General features: G+C 45.4%; 2 protein-coding genes across 2 annotated transcripts in view; one reads left to right on the top strand and one right to left on the bottom strand.

Annotated features, from left to right (window-relative positions):
- The window catches only part of LOC139694205 (coiled-coil domain-containing protein 174), a 251,505-nt gene that overhangs the window by 100,148 nt on the left and 123,847 nt on the right, over positions 1 to 27,510 (bottom strand). The window lies entirely within an intron of this gene.
- LOC139694214 (uncharacterized) overlaps positions 4,227 to 27,510 on the top strand; it is a 141,368-nt gene continuing 118,084 nt past the window's right edge. Inside the window, exon 1 of the mRNA XM_071592662.1 lies at positions 4,227 to 4,994. Coding sequence (XP_071448763.1) covers positions 4,892 to 4,994 — 103 coding nt within the window. The 5' untranslated portion in view covers positions 4,227 to 4,891. The remainder of the gene's footprint in view (positions 4,995 to 27,510) is intronic.

The following is a 27,510-nucleotide window of genomic DNA, read 5'->3' as shown; positions in this document are numbered from 1 at the left end:
ACTTCTTAGCTCCTTAGAGAAGCCTCGCTTCTAACGCACGCATCGGGAACGCTTGTCATTATTTCCCCTTTCATTTCTGAACGTAGAATAACTGAGTTTGCTTCCTCAATGCCACTCTACATGACAATTTGAAATTCGAGAACAAACGTGGATGTTTCTGGAATGTGAAAAATGTTTCCGCTGATATTATTTTACTCTTCAGTACTTGGCATCCTTTAATACTCAATGCTCCAGTAATGCCCAATCACTTTGCGAGATATCAAACGGCATCGATTAATGTGGTTACGCTGAATCAGTTGCTTTTCACAAGTTCATTTTGTGTCCAACGGTAGACACGCATCTGTTTGGAAAAATAATCCATGCGGGTCTCCCATATCTGAATGAATTCAGCCAAGGATTCATCATACTCCCCGAGAACCGCATTTTACCCTCGGAAGACTCCTATTTCAGTTTTTCGGGCCACCCGTACGCCACGTTGAAGCATTGCTCTCTTCTGCAGAGAGAGAGAGAGAGAGACAAAGAGGACCCGTAGACGCTATTTGCTTTCAAACAACCATAAAGGCAAAAATAATCCAACACCGTAACTCAAGAAAATTAACGTGCTAGGTTTTCTAAGTGAATTTCAAAACCTTCAGGAAAGTAGTTGGCATTGCCCTCTGGGTAATTCTCCAAACACCATCGTCTTTTACCGGGAAATGATGAAGCAACTTTCAATCGTTCTTGTACGGTCACATAAACTGACAAAAGTTTGACTATCTATGAAGAAAAATTCAACATCCGTATTCCTCTCATCATCAAAATACCATATTGGATACATAATACCATCATAGGATTAGATAACTAGAATACGTTTCCATCGCGTAAAAATGCCCAAGAAGCCCTCAGAGGCGTGCTTATGATAACGGGCATAAAATCATAGAATTCACTTCTAATTCTTAAAAAAAAATACTCAGAGAGAGTTTATGCGTCGTGTCCATTCAATGGATTGGCAATACTACTACGGCCTGAGAATGGTCACATGAGCGACCTTAGGAATAACTCGTACGCACTATTTCCGGCCCGGCAGCGTCGTCCGTTTCAGCTCTCGCAGAAGTGGCTGGATAAAATAAACCGAGAAGAGGTAAGCGCGAGTCATGAATTATTTCGCGAAATCTGACCCCGACAGATCAAATGTTTGCACGTACAGCAAAGCGTACTTAATCGCGTGACAGAGATGGACCCGAATCATCATGCACAGTGACATAATAAGCGTCTCGCGTGCTGCGAAACTTCCAGTGATAACAGCGGTTATTACAGTGACGCTACGCCACCGGTACCCAGATCACTGGGCATGACTGAGAAGCGTGCAACGCGGTGCACTCAGAGATGTCACGCGTCGCGAAGCGCCCAGCTGAGAGTTTTCGCCAGTCATCGCCTCTCCCGCTCATCTCCCCACCGCCCGCCGCACCTCTCCGATTACGTTCCGCCGGCATTAACGCTTGAATACAAGGCGGGGGCCACCACGTGGTGGGAAGCCATTCGCGGACCGGACATCATCGACGCCCACGCTGCACAATTGCTCGCCGTGAACATAATGGAAGGATGCATCAAAATAAAAGAAGACCACGAACTCAGCGAGCGGGACGAAATAAAAGTTCCTCCGAGAATTCCGCGATGCAGAGGAACCTACCGTCCCGAGCGCTCCCATCCTCCGGAGCGACTCTTAAATCGGAATTAACCGTCTGGGAAAAATGAGCCGCGAGAACTCTGCAGGCGACGTGCGTAAAAATTAACACGTCATCTCTCTCCCTCGTCAATTCCTAACCTACATTTTTCGCCAGTGACGGCCCCATCCAAATCATCCCCACCCCGCCCACCATATATGTGTGTGTGTTTATATATGTATATATACATATATATATATATATATATATATATATATATATATATATATATATACAGTAACACATAATATAGAAACACAAAAAAAGAGAACACTCACACGTATTTTCTTGATATTTCGACGGAAACAATCCGTCTTCCTCTGAAGATATAGAAGTAATATATACACACACACATACATGTGCATGTGTGTATTATATATACACACACACACACGTGTGTGTGTATATATATATATATTTCTATATATATATAAATATATATACACACACACACACACGCACGTGCATTTATGTATGTGTATACATATATATACACACATACATACATGTGCATATGTGTGTATATATATATATATATATATATATATATATATATATATATATATATATATATATATATATATATATATATATATACACACACACACACACACACACACACTAGCGCATACGAACACTCCTCAGCCGCCGGTTTGGTGGGATATATACGAGATGTAGAACACGTATTATCCAGGATGGGTTTGGAGCAGTGTCGCGAGTTGGAGAGCAAGTAGAGGAACAGATTGTCCCGTATTTTTCCTCCCCGGACTCAAAACGACCAACGGAACCAAACCCTACGCTCTTATTCCTTCTTTAAAAAAAATATAAATAATAAATAAACGAGTTTGATAATCGAGGGTATTTCAATTTAAACGTGCGGAGGTAGGAGCACGCAATTCAACACTACGATCCGCTTAACCCAACTTCCTCTTCCGGGTACACCACTGCCCCGCATTGACCGGAATCGAGAGAATTATTTCTATTTTTTCCCCAAAGCTGCGTCGGGAATAAGGGAACGAGTTTATAAAATAAACAATGAAGCGAGAGACACAAATAAAATAAGTCAACTCGATTTGGGGCAGGGCCAAGGACGAGAGTACTGAAACCGCGCACGGAATACCTAGCTGAATTTCAACGGCAGCGTTAGACACTCGAGACATGAGTCCAATGTATTCCCTGCGTCGAAGAAAGAAAAAAAAATACGAAAAGAACTGGAAAGATAGCGAGTGCTGAAAAATCTCAACACGCATTCCCTTCCTCGTACCGGGGCTCTCTCTCTCTCTGGGACACGGCATTCACGAGCCCCTTTACTTCTCTCACTCGAATGAAAATTCACGCGAAGAAAAAAAATAATAATACTAATAATTAAATGCGCGTCAGAGGGCGGGCGAGAAAGTTCACGGGCGGGATGACGAACTTTCGAGGGGACGGATTCCGTGCATACGCCTGAACCCTTTTCTCTCGATAACATCGCTGCACGTGGGTGCAAAGGGATACAAAGGGACTCCCCTTTTATCCTCGCATTTACCCGATGAAAAGCGCCCACTGGAGGCGAAAAAGGAAAGCATCATTGAGTTAACAAAGACGCGGATTAAATAAAATGAGGGGCACCCTTTCACGAGCCTCTCAAATAATCGGGAGCACACATCAGTATCGTAGTTGCCACAGGAGAAAAAAAACATATTATTTCTGATCTCGCATTAAGCAAAGTTTTTTTTCGCGATTTACACATTTTTGATCGAGAACGTCCTTCGGAAAACAAAAGCTCTTTTATTTTCAGCAAGGCACTTTGGCCAAATATCAAAACACTAAGTTTGCATTAGTAGTGGAAGAGATGCATCCTGTTCTCCGGGACCGTGCTTCGCGCACGCATGAGTGACTTTCGTGGGAGAAAGGGAGTACAAATTCCAGGGATCTACATTCGATAAGCGCGGTGGGGATGTGTACTATGGATAAGATCGTTTTGCATCATTGGTTTCGCCTTCCGCAAACCACAGTGCCGCGTCAAAACACCCACACCGACACACACTCATACGGGACTAGAACTCAGGACATTTTTCTTTTAGCGCACTGCGATCACCAACCATAAAAATCCCACCGCCTCCAACCATAGCATTCACGAAAGCATGGGGACGTTTGATTCGCCAATTTCCCGCCCAGCTTCCTCCTATACCTTCTCCCAGACTGATCCACAACAGCAGATTCGGAATTCCTACCGTGTGTACCGGTAGAGATGAAGAATGGGGAGGGAGACTTGAGGTGAGTGCGTGTGTATATACAACGGGGGGGAGACGAAAGATGTGAGAGATAGGGGGGGGAAGGGGTTAAGTCGCTTCGTACGAAAACTGGGAGACGTGGTGCGGGGGACGGGAAGAAGAAAAAGAGGCGGAGGAGGGTGTGGATGGGGCGGGGTGGCCTCTCCGAGAGCGGAGGAGGAGGCGGAGGAGAGAGAGGGAGAGCAGAGGGGGAGAATCTGGTAGGCACGCTCCGCCGCCCGTCCGGCCTCAGTCTGCCGGCAGGAGAGATTGGGACGAGAGCTCTGGGGGCGGCCGTCCGGAGAGAGCGGTCGAGACGAGCGGAGCGAAGCGGAGGAGAACGTCCCTCCCCGCGAGACGCGGAAAGAAGCCCGAGGAGAGAACGGCGAAGTTCCCGGGACGAGAGAGCGGAGGAAGCCCGCGCCAACTCGTGGGCGGCAGAATCCGTCCAACTACCCTGCCACCCAATCACCCGGACGACGACACCACCACGCCGGTGTCATCGTTCCCGTAGCCACAAAAACCGCCTGCCTGCGGTCCGCGCCTTTGTTTTGTTCCATAAAATTTCCCCGATCCAGCGGGGAGCCGTGCACGTTTGGTGAGGGCGCAGCAGCGGCGGAAAGAGTTGGAGGAGGAGGATATCTGTCTCCGCCCGCGCCGGGAAGAAGGGTTGAGGAGGAAGGGGCGTGTTCGAGGAAGAGGAGGACAAGAAGAGGAGGCGGCAGCTGGGAGTGGGGAAGACCGTGAAGAGTGGGCAGAGGAGGAGGAGGAGGATCCGGGGCAGGAGGGGGTGTGGAGGGCGTGTGTGAGAGAGAGAAAGAAAGAGAGAGAGAGCGAGAGAGGGAGGCGTGGTGTGGTGTGAGTGTTCGGTGCGAGAGCGCCCCCGTTTGTGTGTGTGTGTGTGTGCAGAGTGCCCCCGGGGGGGTGGGGGCGATGGTGTCCGCTTCGCCGTCGAGCGCCCTCCTCCGCTCCCTCGCCCTCCTGCACGCCCTCGCCCTGGCGCCGCAGCAAGCGGGTTCCGTGCCCGCCACTACCGGTGAGTCGCCACCACGCGAATTTGAGAAAAATAAACAAATAAATAAATGTACGCCTTCACGTGAAAAAAAAATGTATCCCTCCAAACGTTCCATGAACCATGACACCAACTATGATAAAAATAATGCAAAGGTCCAATATTTCTGCATGCAAAATCGAAATTGTATCGCTCGGCGCTTATGGTGCTCCTACGGTCGAGGTTATTTCGCACCGAAGCCACGATTCGAGGAGGAGAAGTCGTTGCGCGAGAACGGAAACGTACACAAACTCGACTCGAATTTGCGGCCTTCGTTTCACGCCGGCGATCGCTTCATCCGCCGTCGCAATTAGATGTAGCGGCGGCAGGAATCGTTGAGAGAGGTTCGCGACTGCAGTGGCATTTGCGCCAATTTTTTTTGCGGAGTTCAGCCGGCCGGCCTGTGCGACGCACTTCAGGCAAACTTCGGTAGGAACCAAAAGCGACGCCGGAATGACGCTGAAAGAATAATCGTCACCGCAGGAAATCGTACCTGAGACCACGACGCGGATATCGCCGTCGCACTGAAATTATTCAACCCTTACCTAATGCTCACAAGAAATAGATTGATGGTTGCTAACGTGGGGTACAGAACTGACGTCCACCTCGAACAAATCTTCACTCGAAAATGGGGACAAAATAACGATCACCCCAACAGTATAACACGTACGTTATCATTTCTACGGAGAATCTCAGAACATAAACTCGATATCGCGTGAACGTGCTTAGCTGTGAGAATAAAGAGGGATCTAGATTCCCACCGACAAATTATCGCATGCTGCAAATGGAGCAATGATTCACGAACAGCGACACTCGTAACAACCACCCTCACTGAGTTTCCGTCGCTTGTTCCGCGGCGATCCGGCCACCCGCTCCCTCGCGAGTGCCGTCCGAGACCATTTGAGACGGTCGAGGAAGAGTCTCCCTCATATCACATCACATTCCCTCTCTCCTCCACCTCCTCAAGACGAAGACGAAGGGGGTTGGTGAAAATTTTTAACCAATGAGGATCCACCTTCGAGAGGAGCAGACGAAGGCGTCACCGCAACCTGCAGCCGGGTCCTAGTTATGAGCGTGGGAGATGGCGGCTCCAATGGCCCATTGCGCGTACTTCCCTTGCCTGCCCCTGCCTTCTCACTCGAATGCATTTCCGACTAACATTTGATAGGCTTATGAGTTGGATGGGTTGCATGAAAAATTGAGAGCAACGCGTGGGTTTGGTTCTCACCACCTAATGACGCTACCGGCACATCTCAATTCCGTCACCAAATCTAGTAGTGGGTGGTCCCGAAACCATTGGTGCGTCACACTCGGGGCGAGTGGTCAGGGCGGATCCGATCAATTGTGTCAAGGCAGGAGTAGCTATCATTGGATGCAACCAAATGCTGAGGTCATTTACATTATTACGGACGCATATTTAGTTACGGTCATGATTAAAGAGAACGGGAGAAGGTAACTCCATGTATGGCGAGAAACCCAGTGTCGGGGTAGAAAGAAATTTTAAAAAAGTTCAAAAACACTCAGAAGCAGTTAAGAATTTGAAGCACCCCATATAAAATCTAAAATGGATCCTAATATCATGAAAAAGTCGGTCATCACCCGAATTGGAATCCGAGGTACCCGCTTTAAGAACTAGTTACAGAAGCAATCTCATGGGTGCAAGAGAGGAGAGGTGAGAAAGCCATTATCACATGACCACAAAAATGTTGCATTGTTAGATTTTTAACTGGAAAAAACTGGAAGTTGGCCAAGGGGGAGATTGGGTGTAATGGCAACTATAGAGGAGAGAGAAATAGAAAATCAGGTCCGATTGAGACCCACCTACATTCGGATTGTTCTCTAAACATTACTATACGGGTGGGAGACTTGGAGCGTTTATGCACCAGCCGTCATTAAAAGATTATAGCCACATTATCATTCATCTCGACGAGTTTAATCAACGAAAACAGAAAATCAAGTTTAGTAAGTACTGACCCTTATTTTGCTGGAAATATTAAGTAAAGAATTTCTCATAAAGCCAATGAAGAAGTATTTAATACGATGTCAAGATCATTATTGATCCCCTTCATTGAATTTTTTTCAATTTAACAGAGTGGATGGAAGGCAGGTTAGCAATTGCAATTAAAACCTAATACGTATGGGCAACCAAACCTCGACATCGGGCGTACTGAATAACACACGGTCACCCGCGGGAACCAACTCGCGATTGAAAGAAAACAAGATGACGACCGCAAGCGGGGATCGCAAGGACGCAATTTTCCTCCCGGGCACCTGCGAGTCCGTCGCCTCATCGACGATTTCCCGGCCGTCCCCTTTCCCTTTTCCTTTTCCCCACGAATCCACCCCAATTCGCGACCGGTCCCGCCCAGCCTTCCCCGCTTACTTTGGATGGAGAAGCGTCCCGTGGAGATCAAGGGCCGTCGTCACCCACCCAAAAAGAAACCACCAACCCCACTTTTCGGGGAAAAGCGGTCGGAAAGCAAAGGAGGAACTATCACATTCACGAACCTAAAAAAATACCCTCGTTATCAAAGGATAGCAATTCTGACTTTCTCCAATATAATTCTACTAGCCTCGTATTCAGGTCGACGCCGTCCAGGTGAAGGCGTCGGGAAGGAAGCAGGCCTCAGACTCGCCAAATTATGCCATTATAAATTGAGGTGCAAAATCGATGCCCGAGAAGATAGCGGTGAATTTGGGGCTATGAGAACAAGGTGAAGGTTTGTGACGCTCGCCCTGACCAGGGATCTTGAGCCTCATTAGATTTATAAATGAAAAGGGATAATTACTTTTAAATAGATGCATGTGGGAATCATAATTTGAGATTTAAAGTTAGCTACATGGAGTAAAACTTTATCCAAATAGGATTTTGAAAACTTTGATCTACGAGGATATCCTGCAACTCCTAATATTCCACCTGTTCGAGAGAATCGAAACAGCGAAATTCGATTAGCCAGAGGGCACAATGACGACTAGATTTACGTAGCCTTTGAAGAGATGCATAGAAGAGGAGAGAGCAGAGTAATACATGCTACCTTTGTGTTTTGGGAGAGGATCACGTCATTTCACACCGTATACGAAACATATCGATGGTTATAGCACCATCATCACAAAGGCCCAAGGCGGGGATCGAAGGATTACGATTTCCTCAATTCGTAATCGTTCGAAAGTCGAATAGGTTTATGGCAACATAAAAGTGGGCAACTAGGAAGCCTACATGCGGTTGTGGTAATCTGGCGAGTTCATAGTCACTCATTTATTTCATTTTGTAATCCTTGACCACGCTATATTTCCAAGCGGACATCAATTTCCTAATCCACTCTGCAAACACTTCAGTTCTGAGCCACATTCACCATTTTCTCCACACAAAGGGACATTGCGTAAAATTTACAACCCTCTATATTGCCTCAATGGTTCTGTTTAAATTGATTTATTGTAGAGGTACATTAAAAAACTAACAATTAAAGTAAATTAATATTTGTTAATCCACTAGGACACATACACATGTTGCATGGTGAGTGGGATGTGTGTGTGTCTATATATATATAAATATATATATATATATATATATATATGTGTGTGTGTGTGTGTGTGTGTGTGTGTACACACACATTCACACATTGTTCAGAGAGCACCCCAGCCACCTTCATCAGGATACAAGGAGTCACTCGACTTTTTTGGTAAATCTTTTCATTCATATATATGTTAGTCTTTCATAAGTGTTCCTATCCCTTTTCTTTATATCTGTATCCATGTGAATGAAAAAATATGTATAAATAATAATAATTTAAATATATTTACTATATATATATATATACACACACACACACCACACATACACACACAGCACCCACGGTTAAATGCTTTTCTAGCCCGTACGCCATTCCAGGTTAACCTGCTTCAATATGCATCTGATCATGATGGAAAAAAGCTACCCGAAAAGATTTTCAAGCATCTACGCACAACTAGAACCTCGCCTTGCTCAAGAAGTTCGATACTAAATAAAGCAATCACTGCCGTAACCTTACGGCTTCTGTCGTTAGGCGGCCATCGACAGCCTCGTGGTCGTATTCCTGTTATGATGTTATCACGCCCTAACAAGCAAGTGATGACCGGATGGGAGAGGTCCTCGGAGTAAACACAGAGGCGGACTCCCTCCCCCCGCGCCTCCATCTGCCACTTCCAACCACGCGGCATCAATTGGGGAAAGGAGAGGGGAGCGGAAGGGGGAGAGGAGAGACGGGGGCAGGAAGGGGAGCAGTCGGGATTTATAACGCCAGTCACGCGCGAAAAATTCACTCCCGTCCGTCCAGGGCCGACCCGTTTGTTTTGCCAGCAAAACAACACACGCACCGACGACCGCGGTAGAAAGAAAAATACAATAGGAGCAACAAACAAAAAATAAATAACGAAACAAAAAAGAAGGAGCGATTCACCCGGCCCAGGGGGAGTGGGTGTGGACAAAAGAAGAGGTTATATGCTTCTTTTCCAAACCTCCTTTTCCTCTCGGGAGTGGACTAGAAACTGCTTAAGAATCGGCAAGTCCGAAAAGTATACCCTTTCGTGGGACCGTTCGTTAGGGCACGTCCGGGGCCGTGTGCTCCGTTTTTTGATAAGCCCTTCCCCGAAAACTCCTTCCGCTCGCCCCACTCCCCAACCACCAGCCCCCCTCTCGCCAGCCCGTCCTCTCCCGCGCTCCCGCCCCGATTCCTCCGGAGACGGGCCTGCATGCTCTTCGTTCCGGAGGAGAGAGGGAGGACGGACGGGGCGGAGGAGGTAATTGCGGTAATTAACGGGGGACGGAGTGGTGGGAGGACGATGCTCTCCAGCCCCTCCTCCTTCCCACTCCCCCCCCCACGCCCTGCACCCCCCTCGTCTCCTACCGACTCCCTCGGAAAGAGGAGCGGGCAAGAGTCCGCGGTGCAAGGCCGCGTCCCCTTAAGACGTTCGACGAGTGGTCGGGAAAAACACGATCAGCATGACGGGGGACACTTTTCCAGGAAAGCAATTGTGCGTGCGTGTGCGCGGGGTGGGGATTCGAGAGGGCGGATCCCCCACGCGGGACACGAGTGGCAGGCGTGGGAGTTTAAAACATGACGGAATGATCCACGACCCAGAAACTCGCCGGACTCCCGAAACAATTCTTCCATTAAACCGATCCCGTCCGATGACACCATATGACGACATCGCCTCAGTTCTCTTCCGACATTTCTGTATTAATCATTTTTCATAGAGCACACAGTTAAACTAACTCAAGATTTCGTATTATTTGCATTCCCGTATTATCATAATTCCTTTTTATTATCGTTACTTTAGCACAGGTTTTACTATTAAATATTTGTATTTTTACGTATTCACAATTTCCTATTGATTCTGTTACTCAATGCCGATAATACCGAAACACATTTTACAAAGGACTATCCTATATTATTACGAAAGTTACAAAAAAAGTGAAAAGTAGTAAGGTAGGTAAAAAGGCAGTAAGTGCAACTTATTATTCTAATTCCGGACGATGCATTAGTTGACAAGGATATTGTTAGATATTTGTATAACAGCATTTCTTTCCGAACGGTATCACATTTACGGTCTTTTTCGGCGATTACCAGTCTCCAGGCAACGAAGTATTTCATTTTCGTAAGGTTTATGCGCCAAAACATCGAATTTATTTCCTCCCTCAGCACTCCGCCTAGCATGAGAGGAACTCAGGGATGCGAGGAATGTGAGAGCACTGCGTCAAAGGACGACGAATATTGATCTTCAATGATCCTGAGCGTACGACACACTCCCCTAATCATATCCCCCGTGTCACATACAGGGCGGAGACCTGTCCTCCCCTCATAACGGCAACAACTTTCTCCTTTATCATGTCTCCGGAGTCCCCTAAAAGGCCTTGGCCTCGCCCACAATTTCAGGCAAACCCTCAAAACGCCAAAAAAACGAGTGTGGTATTTATAAAGAAGACCTGTCGGAGGTCGCTCCTCTCCCGACCGGAATCTCATGAAAAAACAGGTTCTCGTCAAGGGAACATAATGAGTGAAGAAAATCGATTGAATGCGCATGCGCGCGTCCGCAAAATAATTATAATTAGCGCACGTCCACGGGTCAATGCGTTTCCGATTGGCGGCCTGTGAAACATAAATTCTTGGCTTAAAGGAGAAACTTGGGTGGACGTGACGCGGAGCCGGGTCGCAATCTTCCGTCGACGGACGTCCAGCCCTCGAATTCGGAAAACCTCCACGCGGTGCGCATCATGCACAGGAGGCATCCCGTCCGTCGGATGGGTCGCCAAAACGCGAGAGACTCTGATACTTAATTTCCATAATGCGTGCACGCAACAACTGTGACGGGTTTCACTCCTTCGTCCTCCTTCTTTTCTCTTCCGGATCCTGCCTATGCTCCGGAGGACACTCACGGTGACATCTTCCCGGGAGCCGTCCGGAGAAGTAACGTCGCCAGAACTAGCTCCACACGAAAGACCGCGGCTCCGATTGTACGATTCGCGCAACAATAACGCGGGAGAGAGAGAGAGAAACAGGAGAGCAGGGCGGTGAAATGCCGCGTTTGTTGGAAAGAGGATCGGGGCCAAGATCGCGCGCGTACTCGCTCACGTACGGACAATCCACGCACACAGTCGTCAGTGATGACAAACAGACTGCGGGAAATTTAAGCGATAAAAAAATCCGCGGGATTCACAAAACAAGAACATACCCGTTCTGATACAATCTCACTACGCTACCAACCGTTTCAGGCATGGAAATCTCTGGATAAACGTGTATCTTTCTCGCGCGCACATTTCTTCACCACACACTAGAAGACCATTGATATATTTATTTTCCAATCCGTTGATGGTTTCTGGCGTAACTTTATGGAACAGATTCATTATAAATAAATGAAAGGACTAACTTTTTAGTTCCACACGAACGATTTTCGTTCGTGTGGAACTACAAAGTTAGTCCTTTCATTTATTTATAATTTCCAATCCGTCTTTAGATGAGGGACACTCTCCACACATTAGAAACGATGTAAGACGCGGAATAAAATTTTATTTAAGTATAAACCCTCTATTGGACCCTCTCTGGATATCGTTAGGAATTTTTGAGCCTTGAGTAAATTAAGTGGGTGGGCGTCCTAAAATAACGATATCTGAAAGCGTTTTCAAGGGAACCGAGTTCCCGATCGTGCCTATGAAGTTAATAAATTACGATTTGTATAGCTGTAGTCAAGGGAGAAAACAACTGTATTGCTAGTATAATTATTAATAAAAAAATGTGATTGTGAATGTTAAAGTACTAAAGAAAAAAAAAATTTTGAAAAATAAATAGAAAGAAAGAGATGCAATTATTGTGTGCAATGCAGCTATGGATTGGCATTCTTAATTTGAAGAGAATACACTAGTTAATAAGTTTTTAATGCTGTATTTCTTAAATATTTTTAACAATTTCCTTCGCGCTCAACTTAATCAAAATGCAGATGGTACTCCCTATGCCTTCATACAGCAATTAAATTCCTTTCAGTTTGATTTCCAGTCGCACGGGCACATATATGCCCGTCACTGGAACGCTGCCTTCATTCTTTTTTCTAAAAAAAATCATTCGCTGCATCGAACAGGGACGGGGACCTAGGTAACAATCCACCTCTGCGCGTCCCTCCCTGCGGGTGGGAGGAGACGGTGTGGCCAAGGGAGAAAGCGTTGGGGGGAGGGGGCGCTGCACATGAGGGAGGGCGGGGCACGAGCTAGGGGATGCAATGAAAAAAAGTATAAAGGTGATGCACGAAAAAAATAAAGAGTTTCGCGACGGAATCGGCGCCACTTCATCCCCCACAGACGAGGGCGGGGAGGGAGGAAGGACGTCGGCGGTGGGTTGGCGAATTCCTCGCGTGTCTTATCCCAGAGCCCAGGGTGGTAGAGGGAGAGGGGGCGCGGAGGGAGGGTTCGTAGGTGTACACGCACCACCCCGGAAGCCCCGATGGGTCACAATCCCCTCTGGTGGTCTGTGAGGAGAGCTGAAGGGGGGAGGAAAGAGGAACGTCAGCCGCTTGTGTCCCAGTCCTCGCGGCGCAACGGGTATGGCCCGTTTCCTGCGGCTTTGGGCCCTGGGAACGAAGTAAGGCGGGAATCCTCGCCCGCAAATTTAGATCCTCGAGTATTCACACCCTCGATAGGCCATTTTCCCTAGGCCCTCATTTTCCTTCACTTCCTCTCAAATTCAACACACATACGAGAAATATTTCTGAGTTTCACGGCAGATTGAAACTGCTTACATGGAGCTATAAATCGAAAAATATACGAAAATATTTCAGTAAATGTTTTTATTTTTTAATAAAAATTATTATATATAATTAGAATTGCTATCCTTAGGAAATATGAAATATTTTATATTGATATCTGTAATGCGTCATGTACCTTTTACTTATACGTTACACAATTAACGTTAACCTCTCCTCCTAAGTTAATAATTACCACTACGCCTTAATCAAACTCTAGCGTATTAAGCTATTAACTACCATTTGTTCTACTCTATATTGTTCAGAAAAGTGCAGTTTAACGGTATTTCTAAGGACCGAATATAATTTTCCAGACTACATAATTTGAAAACTCAATTCTCATACTTGAAAATAATGAACCTATACTGCTCGTACTCCGTAGACTGGAGTCACGTTTTCTCTTTCTTGTCCCTTTTGTATGCAAATGTGCCACGCTCACTTCAATTTGGCAATATGATTGACCTCTTGCATGCTCTAGGTACTAGGGATTGAGTTCCTGAAGGCATTCCTAATTGGACTTTAGGCTGGAGTATAAATGTGCCCTTGCACTAAATTATCGATTTAATATTTTAGTTTTATTTGACATACGATCTGAATAATAGATATTTGACTGTCCTACATATATATATATATATATATATATATATATATATATATATATATATATATATATATATATATCAGGCCCTGTATATTAATGCACGGTGTGCATCACTGCACTGCACCACATAGTTTTACAGAAAGAACAGGGCAATATATGTGCCCATCAGCATGTTCATGTCTAAGGAGAGTGTATCGAGGTGTTTCATTTTCCAAAGTATTTCGAGGAGTTTTAAAAATTTTATTTTTTTCCAAGAGTTTCATTTGTTTCGCAAGCTATTTTCAAATTGACAAACCTTTAACGAAAAAGCCAAAATTTACCATAAATTCACTGGTCGAATGACCAAGATAGCATACGCACCCGCCCCGTTAAGTCTCAGTTCGTACAATATAGACGCAAATATGTTTAAACCTTATAAACACTAATATTTCGTAACAAGCATGATCCCAAAAACGCTCTTTTTAAGTTTATGCGTTATAAATACACTCTAGGTAATTAATCCTACAGCAATCTCCAACTATGTTGGAGTAATAAACACAATTTATATAGTAAACGGGCATATCATACAGCTAGGATGCTAATGAGCTCTGCGATCTAACGTCCAATTATTACATGTAATATTAATTTCACGGTGGATATCCGCATCCACGCGAGAGTCAGCCCATGAATAGGCATTGCTGGTCTCCGTTACGACGAAAGAAATTATTATTCATACCACTGGTAGTAATTTGCAAGCCCTGAAATCCACTGCATGTCTTTTAAATTCTCTCCTCGGTTAGCCTCCATCCTCCGCCTTACCGGTTGTGAAGCGCGACTAACCGCTCTCTGTAAAGGGGATAGCGGTCGGTGTGTGACATCAGTAATGTTCTTTGAAAGGAAACGTTTTGAATTTTCACCAATAATTAAATCGACCACCCAGGATTTTATTCCTTTGAAATACGAGCTTGTGATGCTGAAAAAGAAATTCCCATAGGATGACCAATTTTATCGCCACGGAAGAATCACGAAGACTTTTACTACTCGGTATGAAAACATTTCGCACACTCGATTATAAAAACGCCAGTAATTTATAGTCTGACTATAACTCACGCTCAGTTTGCCTCAATAATAAAACAAAAATGGAATTATCAATTAAATTGCTCATAGTTGAGGATATAATTATTTAAAATAAAAATCATGCTCTTACCCACAATACTAGCATTCACTGTGGTTATAAATGCGAGAGAGTAGAGCGAAACGAGTGAAAAAATAAAATTAAGTTGTTTCCGTTCATCAAGACTAGCTTAATTAATATGTATGATGACGCATGTAGAGAGAGGAACAAACAACCAAGTGCTATTTGATACCCTCTAATTAGACTCAGTGAAAAAGGAATACTATTGCAAAGACCAGTTCGACATGTTCAGTTTTTTTATTTAATTGGCCATCAAAGTGAAACTAAATTATAAACCCAACTCCATTATTGATTCGCAGGAAATATGCGACTGTTGACATTTGATTATTCAACACATTTTAAAATAAGTTTATTTTTTCACCAAAAACCTGCTGATAGGTAATAGTAATGAGAGCGTTTGAGAATAAACAGAAATTTAAGTTTAAATCTTTGCAGAAATTTAATTCAAGCTCCAACATTTATAATCGTCAACATTGTCATTTTCCCGAGCGAAACAATAATGCTTGTAATCAAGAGATGTCTACAAATGAAATAGACACTTTAAGTATTAGCAGAGTGTTCGCCTTTGAATCTGAATATGGACACCCTGAAAAGAAATGCTAGCTGATGAGAAATGTTTCTCCCAACTCAAACATCCTTCCTTTAATAAGAGATGAAAACCCAAATTTATTATTTACAATGACATTTTCCGCAGTCAGAAGGAGGAGACCCTCCATCGCGTCTTCAGGTTCCGGTGGCCGCTCGGAGGGGAAGCACTGAGATGATGTTTTCAGTTCTTCTCATTTGACCGAGAGCTGCTCTCCCCTTCCAAACCCCTCCCTTCCCCAGCCTCGAATACTCTAAAATTCCGACGCGAAACGAGGGTGTTCGTCCGTTCGGGGACGGTCACGTCGTCGCGTGGCGTGAGGAGCGGAGCCGGGCGAGAGGGCGGAGAGAGATATAGCGGCTGTTGGGCCGAGGCGAAACACGACGACGTCATCCTCCTCTCTTCCACCCGGTGGACAGATTCACGGCCGAATCGCCGCAGCCCCCCCCCCCTCCCAGCCCCGAATCCACTCACTTCCACCACCCCACGCTCACGTGTCGTTCTCACGGACCCGCGAATCGCGAAAGGCGCAGTTGCGCTCGTACTGTTGGTGGTGGTGGTGGTCCCTTGACCCCGCTTCGACCCGAAAACGCCGTTCCCTAACAGTCATCCACCGCTCACCCGCCCCCGCACCGTCCAACCTCCCCCAAACCCATCCCGCCACCGACACGCCCCGAACTCCCACTACTCTCCACCCCTACCCCATCTCTCAACTCTCCTCTCCACGCTCCCATCGATTTTCATTTGTCAGTGAACTCTCACCGCTGCCACAATAACTGCCGTAACTCACGCAATTCCGTCTCTTCCACGGGCCACTACTCGCGGCATCGCGCTCCCGTCCCAACATCCACCATCACCCTTTTTCCATCCACCCTTCCGGGCCCACACCCCTCGCCCCGGCAGTCCCCTCCCTCACGATAGATAGCGGGCGGAGGACGCAATTAGAGTGGGAAAAAATTAAATATGCGCGGAGGGATGAGTATAAGCCGGCGGCAAGGGGAGGGTGGAATATCGGGAGAGAGTGGGGAGGAGGCGCAGAGGAGCGAGAAAAGTTTTGCGAGCGGGGGGAAAAGGGGGCGACAGCCCACCCATCGTCTTGAAAAAAAATAAAATAAGTGTATACATCTCTTCTCCGTGCGTTAACACCATCGCCGCCTCCGCCTCGCGCCGGAGCCGACCCCAGGTCCCTCCTCCATCCCCCCCATACCGCCCGTTGGCATCTCAATTCATCGCCGAAACTCACTTTTAATATCTGGGACGAATTAATTAACGTACAGCAGTCATACCCCCCCCCCAACCAACACTACGAGCGGAACTTTCTGCGGAACCGTGGCGGCAAAATTGGACTCGACCCATTGACGTCAAATGTGTTTACTTTGCCTATAATTTAATTTTCTAAAGTATCGACAAAGTCTTGCGGAATATGGAAACTGGCTCCTCAAATTCGGTTCCAGAGAGAGAGGAGGAAGTAAAAGAGGATTGGTGCTTTTGGTCCAAAGTATGAAAATTCAGAAATGGAATAGGACCGAACTTCAGATTACATGCGGGAAATATCCGAGAAACAGTAACTCACTTTACAGTAATATTTTTATTAGGTTCATGAAGAAATGGGCGTGATACCTTCTTCCTAACCACAGTTTTTCAATTCCTCCCATTTTGCAAACGCTCGTTATTATTTTCTGACATAATAAAGACTTATACAGGCGAAATAAATGTGATTTTCATTACTTAAACAAAACTTAACTTACGTCGTCTTCTTTTCATTCTATAATAACACGACGGCATGTACCATTTAAAATAGTCTAATGTTTCTTATGTCGTTCATCTATTACCATTTCATTTTGCCACGGTTCAATAAACAATAACCGTTGCTTTGAATCTCGGTTTGAATCAATGAAGCAAAAATATTTCACCATAAAGGTGAAAACTAAATAATGATTTAACGGAATATTAGTGTGCGGTAAGTACCACTCCAAACAGGCGTAGTAGCGTAGCACAATGACCAGGAGCAGTATAAAGGCAATGAATTTGAGTTCGCAAGCGCATAATTGCATTGTTTGTTTTGCCTGTGTCGAAGACATTAAATATGCGCCCTTGACACATTTTCGAATCATTTAATGCTAACGTGCGATACATTTATCTCCACGTAAATTTATCCCGGGAGCTCACAGTGTTTAAGTTCAGACATCTTTAGAGAGAAATACGATCCCTTTGTGTTTTCTTACTTTTGATTCATTCCGCTCCTGCTGACCTCTTTTAAAATTTATAAAGAACGGGGCCTGAGGGAGTCGGCAATGGTTCAGTTTCCTCTAACCTTCCTGGAAGCTGGGCTGTCCTATGAAGATGTTTCCTTCTCCCTCCAGTCCCTTAGGCACTGAACTCGATGAATGGATAAATACTCACTTGAGGATAAGCTCGAGTATAGCTGTTGTATATCTTGCACATCGGTACTATAAATTGATCGTGAATCGCCCTAGTCGCCCAACAGCACAAGAATGAACAGGAAATATTTTTAATTCTTGGATAAGAGTGATGGCGACAGTCATGAGAGACGTAACGATGGAGCACAGTTAGGGGACACACCCGTAGCTGAGCTTATCCAAAAACCTCTGACAACAGGACAACCACCAAACATTACCTCGGAGGAAACCCACTCTGCTGTAGACGGCGAACGGGGAATAACGAACCCGTCATCCCGGCAAAACCGGGATTCAAAACAGGGAAAGCTGCCTTGGGACCCACGCCGAGGCTCCTCCCACCCCCTCATTCCATCCACCCGTCAATCCGTCCTCCCTCCGGCAGCCGGGTGGGCAGGACGAGGAGGAAGGAGTTTTGGACGGGCGAGGGAATGAAGGAGTGTTGGAGGGGGGGTTGGGGAGAGGGCGGGTGGAAAATGAAACGAAGATCCCGGGTTTCGCCATTTTTTTTCTCCCCCCCCCCTTCGACCTCCCACTCCGCATACCGAGGCTGTTGCTTTATTTTTGCATGTTTCCCTCCCAAGACTGGCTCCCGTTTCTTCTATCGTCCCAACCCCTCTAAACGTTATCCTTCCGGAGGAGTGGAGTGGGTGGGTGGCAAGAAGGGCGCCTGATTAGGACGGAGGCGTGGCTAGCGGGTTGAAAGAAAGAGTGGAGAGAGAGAAAGGGAGTGAGGGACTTAGGAAGAGGTAGACGGCGGTGATGGGATGGGGGTGCGGGAGTCGTATGTGTGGAGTCTAGGGGGGACTATACCTTAAGAGTGAGGGGGGGAAAGGCCATGGACAACAGGGTGAGGGGAGGAGAGGATGTGCGGTGGTGAAATGAAGGCTCGGAGTCGACGACGAAGGTAGTACGCTTATGGAATTCAGGCGAACGGATAGGAGAAGAAGAAGAATCCAAAGCGATGTAGGGAAGAGAAAGAGCGCGGGAGCCGGGAGAGATATGTTTTACGATGCATCAATGCCGATGCCATTTTATAACGACGTCGAACTCGAGCGGTAACGAGACACTCACGCCGTGCATGCTAAAGTGCTCCACATTTATCTCTCTCTCCCCCCCCCCCTCCCTCTTTCTCTCTTCGCTCCGCGTCTCCATGGGATGACGCCGACGTCAATGCTCGATGTCAATGCTCACGGTGTGGCTGACATTCGCGGTCGGTCAGATTCGACGCCAGCGAAATATTTACGAAGCACCGCGTCGTTTCGCCGGTTGATCACTATCGCGGCATAAAGCAGTACCCGGGTTTAACCGCCGGCGGGTATGGCAGTAATGTAAGCGTGAACGGAGATCATCAGAGACGTTTCATTGGTTATGGTGCTAAAAAATACTCACTTAAATTAAATAAATTACAGCCGAGCTTTTTATGAAAACGAACGACACCAAATTAGTTTCACGATCCACCCTTTTACACCTCTCTATCGAATGGATTACGACTTATTTTTGTCGAGTATAAATACCGTTGTTGGTATTTTTGATTCTTACAATGCATTGAAAAAATATCGCTACTACCTCGCAGGAGTAGGTTCTGGTAACAAATAAGGGCTGATACGTTGGAATCAATCAAAGTAGTTCTCTATAAATACACGTAGACTTAAGAACGCCTTAAACACTCCCGATCCTCCATAGCTTCCTCTACAACCTCACACTTCTAGCTTCACTACTTTGCCGTTTAATTTAATGTAAAAGATTACGACTATATTCATATTACAGCCGATGATATAGAAGTAGTGATTTCGGAGCATTGTTTTTATTATTAGAACCATTTTAAGTGCAAGAGAAAAGGTAGGGGGATTCCTTGAAAACTGAGACGTAGGTATAAGGAACTCTCGACAGAATGAAAGCACTTCACTTCCAAATTTACCTTTTGGTAATATCTATACCTACATGCATTGAGTTACCTACAGCCGACCTTCCTTCTCGATGTTAAAATAAGAAAATTTGAAAGACACATGGCCAACAAACGTCTGAGATATTGTTTGGGCGATAATTTGAAAGATGAACAGTCGTAACTTGAGTCAATACGGGAGATTGGGGTAGTGGGAGTATTCATTCAAGTTATTCTATCTAATACGGTAGGTTTTAGATGGCCCTTGAAGCCAATTCTCTACGTATCACGTACAAACTGTTTAGGCTACGTTGTTATTCATTTCATTTTTTCTTAACGTCTGCTTGCCTTCTGCCAAAATAGTTAATTCACTTCCTTCCTCTATCTCGCTTACCCATCATTTTACGTACCTTCTATCCTCGCATGCCCACCATCTCTTAACATTCCCTGAATCCACGTTTTCTGCATTTTTCGGGTTTCCTAGAACAACTTCCTCTATTCGCCCACCATACTTAAAACTTGCCTTCACTTAACTCTTCCCCTCTGCCCAACTCATTTTCTTAGTCCTTCCCCGTACGCGCATCTTAAAAGTATCCAATCTACCATACTATAGTCCCAAAGACCACGTTTCTGAACCGTAAGGGGCTACGTTCCCTAATAAAGCCTTTACCTATCTTTTCTTCACATGCTTACTAAGTGTACATTTCATCATATATCTTTTTGCAATACCTTCTTTAGATAGCGAAATTGATTTCCACATGTCCCAAATGAAATGAGCTTTTCCTCCTGAAACACTGGCCCAAAAATATATTAACTGGGTGGAGTGGTGGGAATAAAATTACCTATTCTAAACAAAATTTTCTTGTGGCCTCTACTTCGGAATCACTCGGTTGTCCACGGCGCAAATCGTGCACACGCATACGCGTAAATTCACGAAAAATAACATCATTCTGTAAACGGTCCATATCGAGCACCCGAAATACGCGCCGAGCCCAGAACCAAATTTTGACGTCGGATTATGGCCACCGTTCAACTCCTCCGCGGAGTTCCATGACTTGATGAGCGCGCGGTATCCCCCCTAATAACCTCCGAGTCAATGTTGACGCGTCGACGCCTTCCCCGCGGGCACTCGAATGAAAAGAGAGGCGAAGTCGAAAACAGAACGATGCGCCTCGGACGGGATGATCAACGGAAGCGAAGGGGGATGGAATTGGGGGAAACAGAAAAGTACGGAGGACTCTGAGGGGGGGTAAGGGAGGGGAACAAGACGAACGACCTTGAGGAGGGAGGGGGGGGGGGGAGAGTGTGGACGCAATTCAAAAAGGTGGGAGGAGTCGCGAAGAGGGGGTGGACGACGAGAAATGGATGCGATGGGAACGGGGCGGGAGAGGGCGCGGGAGTTGGCTGGAGGGGAGGAATGGAGACGCACGAGGGTGCGTGGGAGAGTGGAGTTGGGTCCTTGGGAAAAACGGGGAGTAATCTAAAAGATAAGTCAGGCAGGTGGAGGGCGGGGATTCTACGCGGAGGGAGGAGAATTTTCGCGAAATTGAAAACTGAGGGCCCAACGTCGCGGCTGTTACGGCCGGAGAGGGAAGTGGAGGGTTTGATGTGAATCGTGAGGGGGGGGGGTTTGAGAGACGAAGCGAAGGGTTGGAGGGAGAGGAGAAGAAAGAGAGAGTGAAATGTTTATTGGGAGAGTATTTGGGGAGAAAGAAACGAGCTGAATGGATGAATGTCATATGGATAAAAAGGAGAGTCGCCCAATTGGCATAAGGAGAGGACCCGGCGGGCGCTTAAATCCGGGAATCCGCACTCGTTGGCGGAGAAGAAAAAGCAAGACGCAGATGATTCCCTCCCTATTGAGCATGCAGCTCCCGCCAGATCCCAATTTTCCCCATTTATCCTGACTTTCAATGTGAATCGCGTTCATTATCCAGTCGTTAAAGGCTTCAAGAATTACTTGCTGCGAGTTATGGCTAAACAATAAGAATTTAAAAAGATACAATAAATAATAAACCTCAGATATATCAAGTACTAATTAGTAAGGGTTTGGGAAATCCTTCTTACAGAAACGCTACTTTCAAATATCCAATTCTCCGATTATCCTGCGTGTATTACTTAAAAATTGGCAATTTTCCACAAAATAACTTATTTTGTGTAAATTGACAATTTTTAATTAATCATGATATGCAACCATATTATACCTGAAACATCTCTTTTTATCCTGCTTGTAATGCACGAGGCCAAGTACTTGGTATTTTAGGATTGAGCGGAAAAGAGTCGCAAGTGGTTTAGGCCGTTATTAAAAAGTACTAGTCACGCTTTGGAACTCAGTGCACTCCAATTACACCACAGGCTTAATTAGAAGGTGTGTGTAACTTTATCGGGTTATTTCTTTAATTTTGCGATCCTGTTCCGAAAGTGACGTATTTCCTCCGATAATATTTAAGTCAGATACACTTCAACTTCAAACGGATCACAATGTTTCAAGTGCCAAAAAATGAATTGGAGGTCGAGGGGTTGGGAACGTGTGCCAATCCGTTTCGCAGTCACGCTTAAAAGAATTCGAAGGCAAAACCTTCTCCAGAAGGAGAATACCCCGAGCGTATCGTGAAATTAGCTTGGAAAACACACGGTGGCGCGAAAAATGAAATAAATTTTTAAGGAAGACCAGATTGAAACACATTTTCTTCGCGAAACGCCACTTACTTACGTCATGCCTCGAGGTTTATCAAAAGGTAGTGATATTTCCCCGAAGGGTCTGCCTCCATAAACCTGTCGCATCGACTATTAAAGTCATGCGCTCGTTGCTGAGCGACTTCACTTCTCCCGCTCTCGCTCCACGGAAACCGTCGACCGACTGACCGCTGACGTTATCCAACCATGAATTTTTAATTCATCTTCACTCAATTATTCGCATCCCTCGCCGTTTTCGCAAATCTTCATTCGGCCACTCACTCGGCGTCACTGTTTCCCAGGCATATTCAATTATCGCATCGCTTCTCTCCCCTCGCCTCCCCGCGCGAGCGAGCGGTTTAAATAACGTCGCCGAATAAACACTTCCATTTAAGCGTCGCGATGAGACCGGGAAGCTGGAGTGACGGGAAGTGGGAGGAAGGGGGAGGGAGGACGGGGACGACACGGGAGGGCAGGTGAGTGGGAGAGCGGGAGGAGCAGGTATGTATGCGAAGGGGTGACCGGTTTCCAGGGGGGAGCGGCAGCCATTGCGAGGGAAGGGAAAGGCAGCCCTAAGGGGGTGGACGGAGAGGGTGGGAAACGGAGAGAGAGAGAGAAGGGGTGAGGGGGTAGGGCGATGTCGGCAGAAAGAGGCGGGAAGAATTGTATAAAAAAAACCACGGGCCAGCCAGCTCGATACCCTGACCTCATACGGTTAATTCAACCGAAAATGGATGCGTTATAAGGGAGCCGGAGCGACAAGGGAGGTTGGAGGATTTGTCTTTTTTCGAGGGGAAAGCGAAGAAGAAAGGGAAAGAGGAAGTAAGGGGGAGTGGACCGTGCGAGGGTTTGGGGGAAGGCAACAAAGGAGGAATGAAAACGTGAAAGGGGGGGGAGGAGTTGGTTGGTCGGTTGGTTGGATGAAAAATTTAAGCGACGCGTGCTTTGCTCTGCTCTCCTTCCTTCCTCCTCCTCCTCATCCGCCATTTTCCCTGCCGATACACGCATGGGGGCAAAGAGGAGGCCAAAAACAAGGCCAAGGGACGGGGGAAAGGATCGATGTGAGCGAAATAAACGCGATTTTTTTTGGCCACCGTTATATTTATTCCTCATTTTTAATCCTCAAATAGATATAACTGGGACACAAAAACAATTCACTTATGGGTCAATCCCTGAAAACTTTCCAAGGACCTCCGATGACTATTTTGCGGGCGAATACGGACGAATTCGAAGGAAGCCGTAACCGAGTCTGCGGGAGATGTTCGAATAAGATAAAACAGCTTTTAATAATACCACAGAGATAAGACTTCTAGATTCACTTGGAAAGAAAACAATGAGAACGCTTGGTAGGACCGACGGCGAGGAGTTTTTCCGTAAAACACGAAAAGAATGGGACGGCCCAAAAATATTGCCTCACCGAAATCAAGACAACGATTTCTCTAAGGGATAGGGGGATATTTCCATTTTGACAGATTAGTTATCTGGTGATAGAAATATATTTCCGATAGTTCTCTGCCTAATTGTATGCCAGCCAACTTTAACGCCTTGATGGAATTGTTTCACAAAGCACGTCAGTCTTGAGTTCTTTTATTTGCGATTGAGTTATAATTTCAATCAAAGGAGAAACTCTTCGATAGATGAAGCCACAAGTCATTTGCTTCCTGCCGGAAAAGAATTAGCGGTTTGCGGAGCCTTCTCAACGCCATGTCAGACACAGTCCCGAAATTTCCTTCAACTTAATAGAAGAAAAAATAAATATTTATCAGCTCACTCGAAAGTTTGTTCACAGCGTCGAGGATTTTTGAGTGTTTATTAAATACCCTGTTTAATAAACATAATAAAATTTCGGGTTACTCGAAGTTAATCAGTATTTAAATGCATTTCCCGATTTGAAGAAATAATCGCAAAACCAAAGACTAGACTTAAAGAATTTGAATGGCTGTATTTTCCCCACCTAATTACGCAAATTAGAGCAAAAATGAGATCTTATTTTTTAAATAAAAAGTTGAGATTAATAATAAGTGTGCAAGGTAATTCACTTCAAATAATTTAAAAGCACACATTCATCAAAATATTACGATATTTTTTATTACTTTATATTATGATACTTTTATATTCGTAAGAGAACTGTAGAAATACCTAAGAACCTCATCTTACCAGCTCCCCTGATATTGCGAGAAGAAAAGCAAGGAGCTCCTATTATGTACATTTTTTCAAAACAGAATAATGGGCTTTCAATGTTTCTTTTATTCATACTATTTTTCAATTTGCTAAGATCTTGAAAAAAAGGAGCTATTCAATGTTATTATCAATATTTCGGACTGAAAAACTAGAAGGTCTGAGCCTTTATTTCGATGAAGCATTACAAAAGAGCTTTTAAGCAGCGGGGCGAAAAATTTGGCAGAATGATGAAAGAGTGAAATGGTCCAAAATTCTACACAAAAAACAAGGAGACAAAATGGAACGTCCCGTCGAGGGGGACGGAAGACGGGGCAGGGGGTACGTGAAAGGGGAGAAGGATGATGGGGGTCAGGTCACCCTTGAATGAAAATAATCACCTCCTTCGAGAGACAATACCCCCCGCCACCGGGACGCATGGCGTCTACGATGCGGCGATCGAAAGAACTCCGTTCAGAGCCGCACACGCCGATCCCGAATCATTCGATACGATTCTTCAACTCCTCCGCGACTAAAAAATGAAAGCACGGAGCGGAGGGTTGAGGAGGGAGGGGTTCGCAGGCACTGAGACCCTACGAACTACGACGGAGGCCCGGCGAGGTGGGGAAGACGAAGTAGAAGGGTTCTATTGGAGGTTAAAAGATGGAAATGGACGTTCGCATTCGCGATTGCCGCTCCGTCGCAGTCAATTTTTTCGTGCAAGGAGAATAATAGAGAGGACGCCGAACGTCTCCCCCGCCCACTATCCGCCTTGCACCATCCCATTATTTTAATGGGCACAGTGGAAGGAAAATACGAATGGGACGGAAAATACGAATACTTTAAACATTTCATGTATACAAGGGATATCATTGTATATATTTGTACATGATGTATATATATATATATATATATATATATATATATATATATATATATATATATATACATACACACACACATATGTATTTGTATGAAATAGAGAAAATATACATAACCCATCGAAAATTTAAAAGCTAATGTAGGAGTTTATTTTGTGTGAGAATGTGTAAATACATATGCTGTCTATATGCACATATGTGTGCATACAGACGTGTACGCATATATATATATATATATATATATATATATATATATATATATATATATATATATATATATATATATATGCGTACATGTCTGTATGCACACATATGTGCATATAGACGGTATATGTATTTACACGCACTACAGCCATAACGTTACACTACATGCGTGAGTGCCTCTTTGCATGTTTGTTTAAATATCTTTAAAATGCACTACAAATTCACGGTGCTTAAATATTTACAAAAGAATTACTCAAAATTTCATTGGCCGTGGCCCCCCTCATCAGAGCATGATGAGAAACTCCGATATTTTCATAAATATATATTTTTTGTCCATGAGTGTATGTTTGTGTACAAACTCATTCTGACACCATGCCAAGAGTACTGTAGGTATCCATAATTCTATGAGTGAAAAAGCAGGTCCCCCCGTTAACTGGACTTCATTTCCCTACACCCCTTTCCGAACACATCCCCATCATCAAACCCTTGAAAAACATCACTTCCTAAAATTTCAACCCCAACCTATTAATAATTTAAAATACCCGTGGCATTAGACTAGCTCCAATCCCTAACTCTGACACGCATTTGGGTGTCACGACGAATCGTCGTCACAGCTGCACGCGTAATAATAAACATATATGTACGCTCCATGGGGACGGAATGAATGCGACCGATACGAGCCAGTATTCCAAAGGGGTAAGCACAATGGATGAGGGTAGCCACGGAGCGAGCGAAAGAGGCAGGCGATGTAGTAGCCATCTATTTAGTCCTAAGCGAGTCGAGCGAAAAATGAAAGAAAAGCCTCTCTGCATAAATGCCGTGCGGGAGGAGGAGGGTGGGGGATGGCAGGGTGGGGATTGGAAGACCTGGCTCACGTTTATTACTCCCGAGTTCTTTTATTTTTCAGTCCCTACCGACTCGATGCGCAATTCGTCCTTTCCCCCGCCCCCCTCACGCCCCCCCCCCATCCCACTCGCCCGTCGTTGGAAGCGGTGGGGCGCCTCTGTCATTTGACTATGCTCCACGCGTTCGGGGCTCAGCAGTGACGCGTGAGGACATCATTGACTCTATACACACACTACACTTTCCAATGATGAGAGAACTTAAACGGCGCTCTGGCGATTGAAAGGATTAAAAAACAATTCCCAAACGAGTGATGAGCGAACGTACTGGGCGCCGAGAGAAATTCAAGAGCCTTTTTTTTTTTGGTTAGCGACATAACCCTTCACGGAACTTTTTTTTTCGGGGAATTGTATTTTATGCGCATGTGCATATGCATGTCCCCAGGATTTTATTTCGGGGAATCGAGCGAAAAGGTGAAGCACGGCCTTTCTCTGATCACGTTTGAAGTCACTAAGATGAAAATTGGCGAAATTTACCGAGATGAGGGGGGGGGGGGGTCGAGTAATGGGACGCCAAAGTATCGTACTGCACTTACCTGAGCGTCATTCACGTCAGCATGAATGACAGATGAAATGTTTCTCTTATAAATGGAAGAAAACTATCGAACAAATCGCATCAACGTTGAATGCGGATATCTGCCTTTCGGACGATATTGTTTTGCAATAAACTATAAAGAACGTCAGGGATAACAGCAAGTTCAATCATGGTATAGCTTCCTCACGATTCACGCATCGATTACAAACGTTTGAGCT

The sequence above is a fragment of the Hetaerina americana genome, unplaced genomic scaffold (assembly GCF_022747635.1).
Source record: "Hetaerina americana unplaced genomic scaffold, ioHetAmer1.1.p SCAF_1, whole genome shotgun sequence".
Taxonomy (NCBI): Eukaryota; Metazoa; Arthropoda; class Insecta; order Odonata; family Calopterygidae; genus Hetaerina; species Hetaerina americana.
This window is presented reverse-complemented; position numbering and strand designations above follow the sequence as displayed.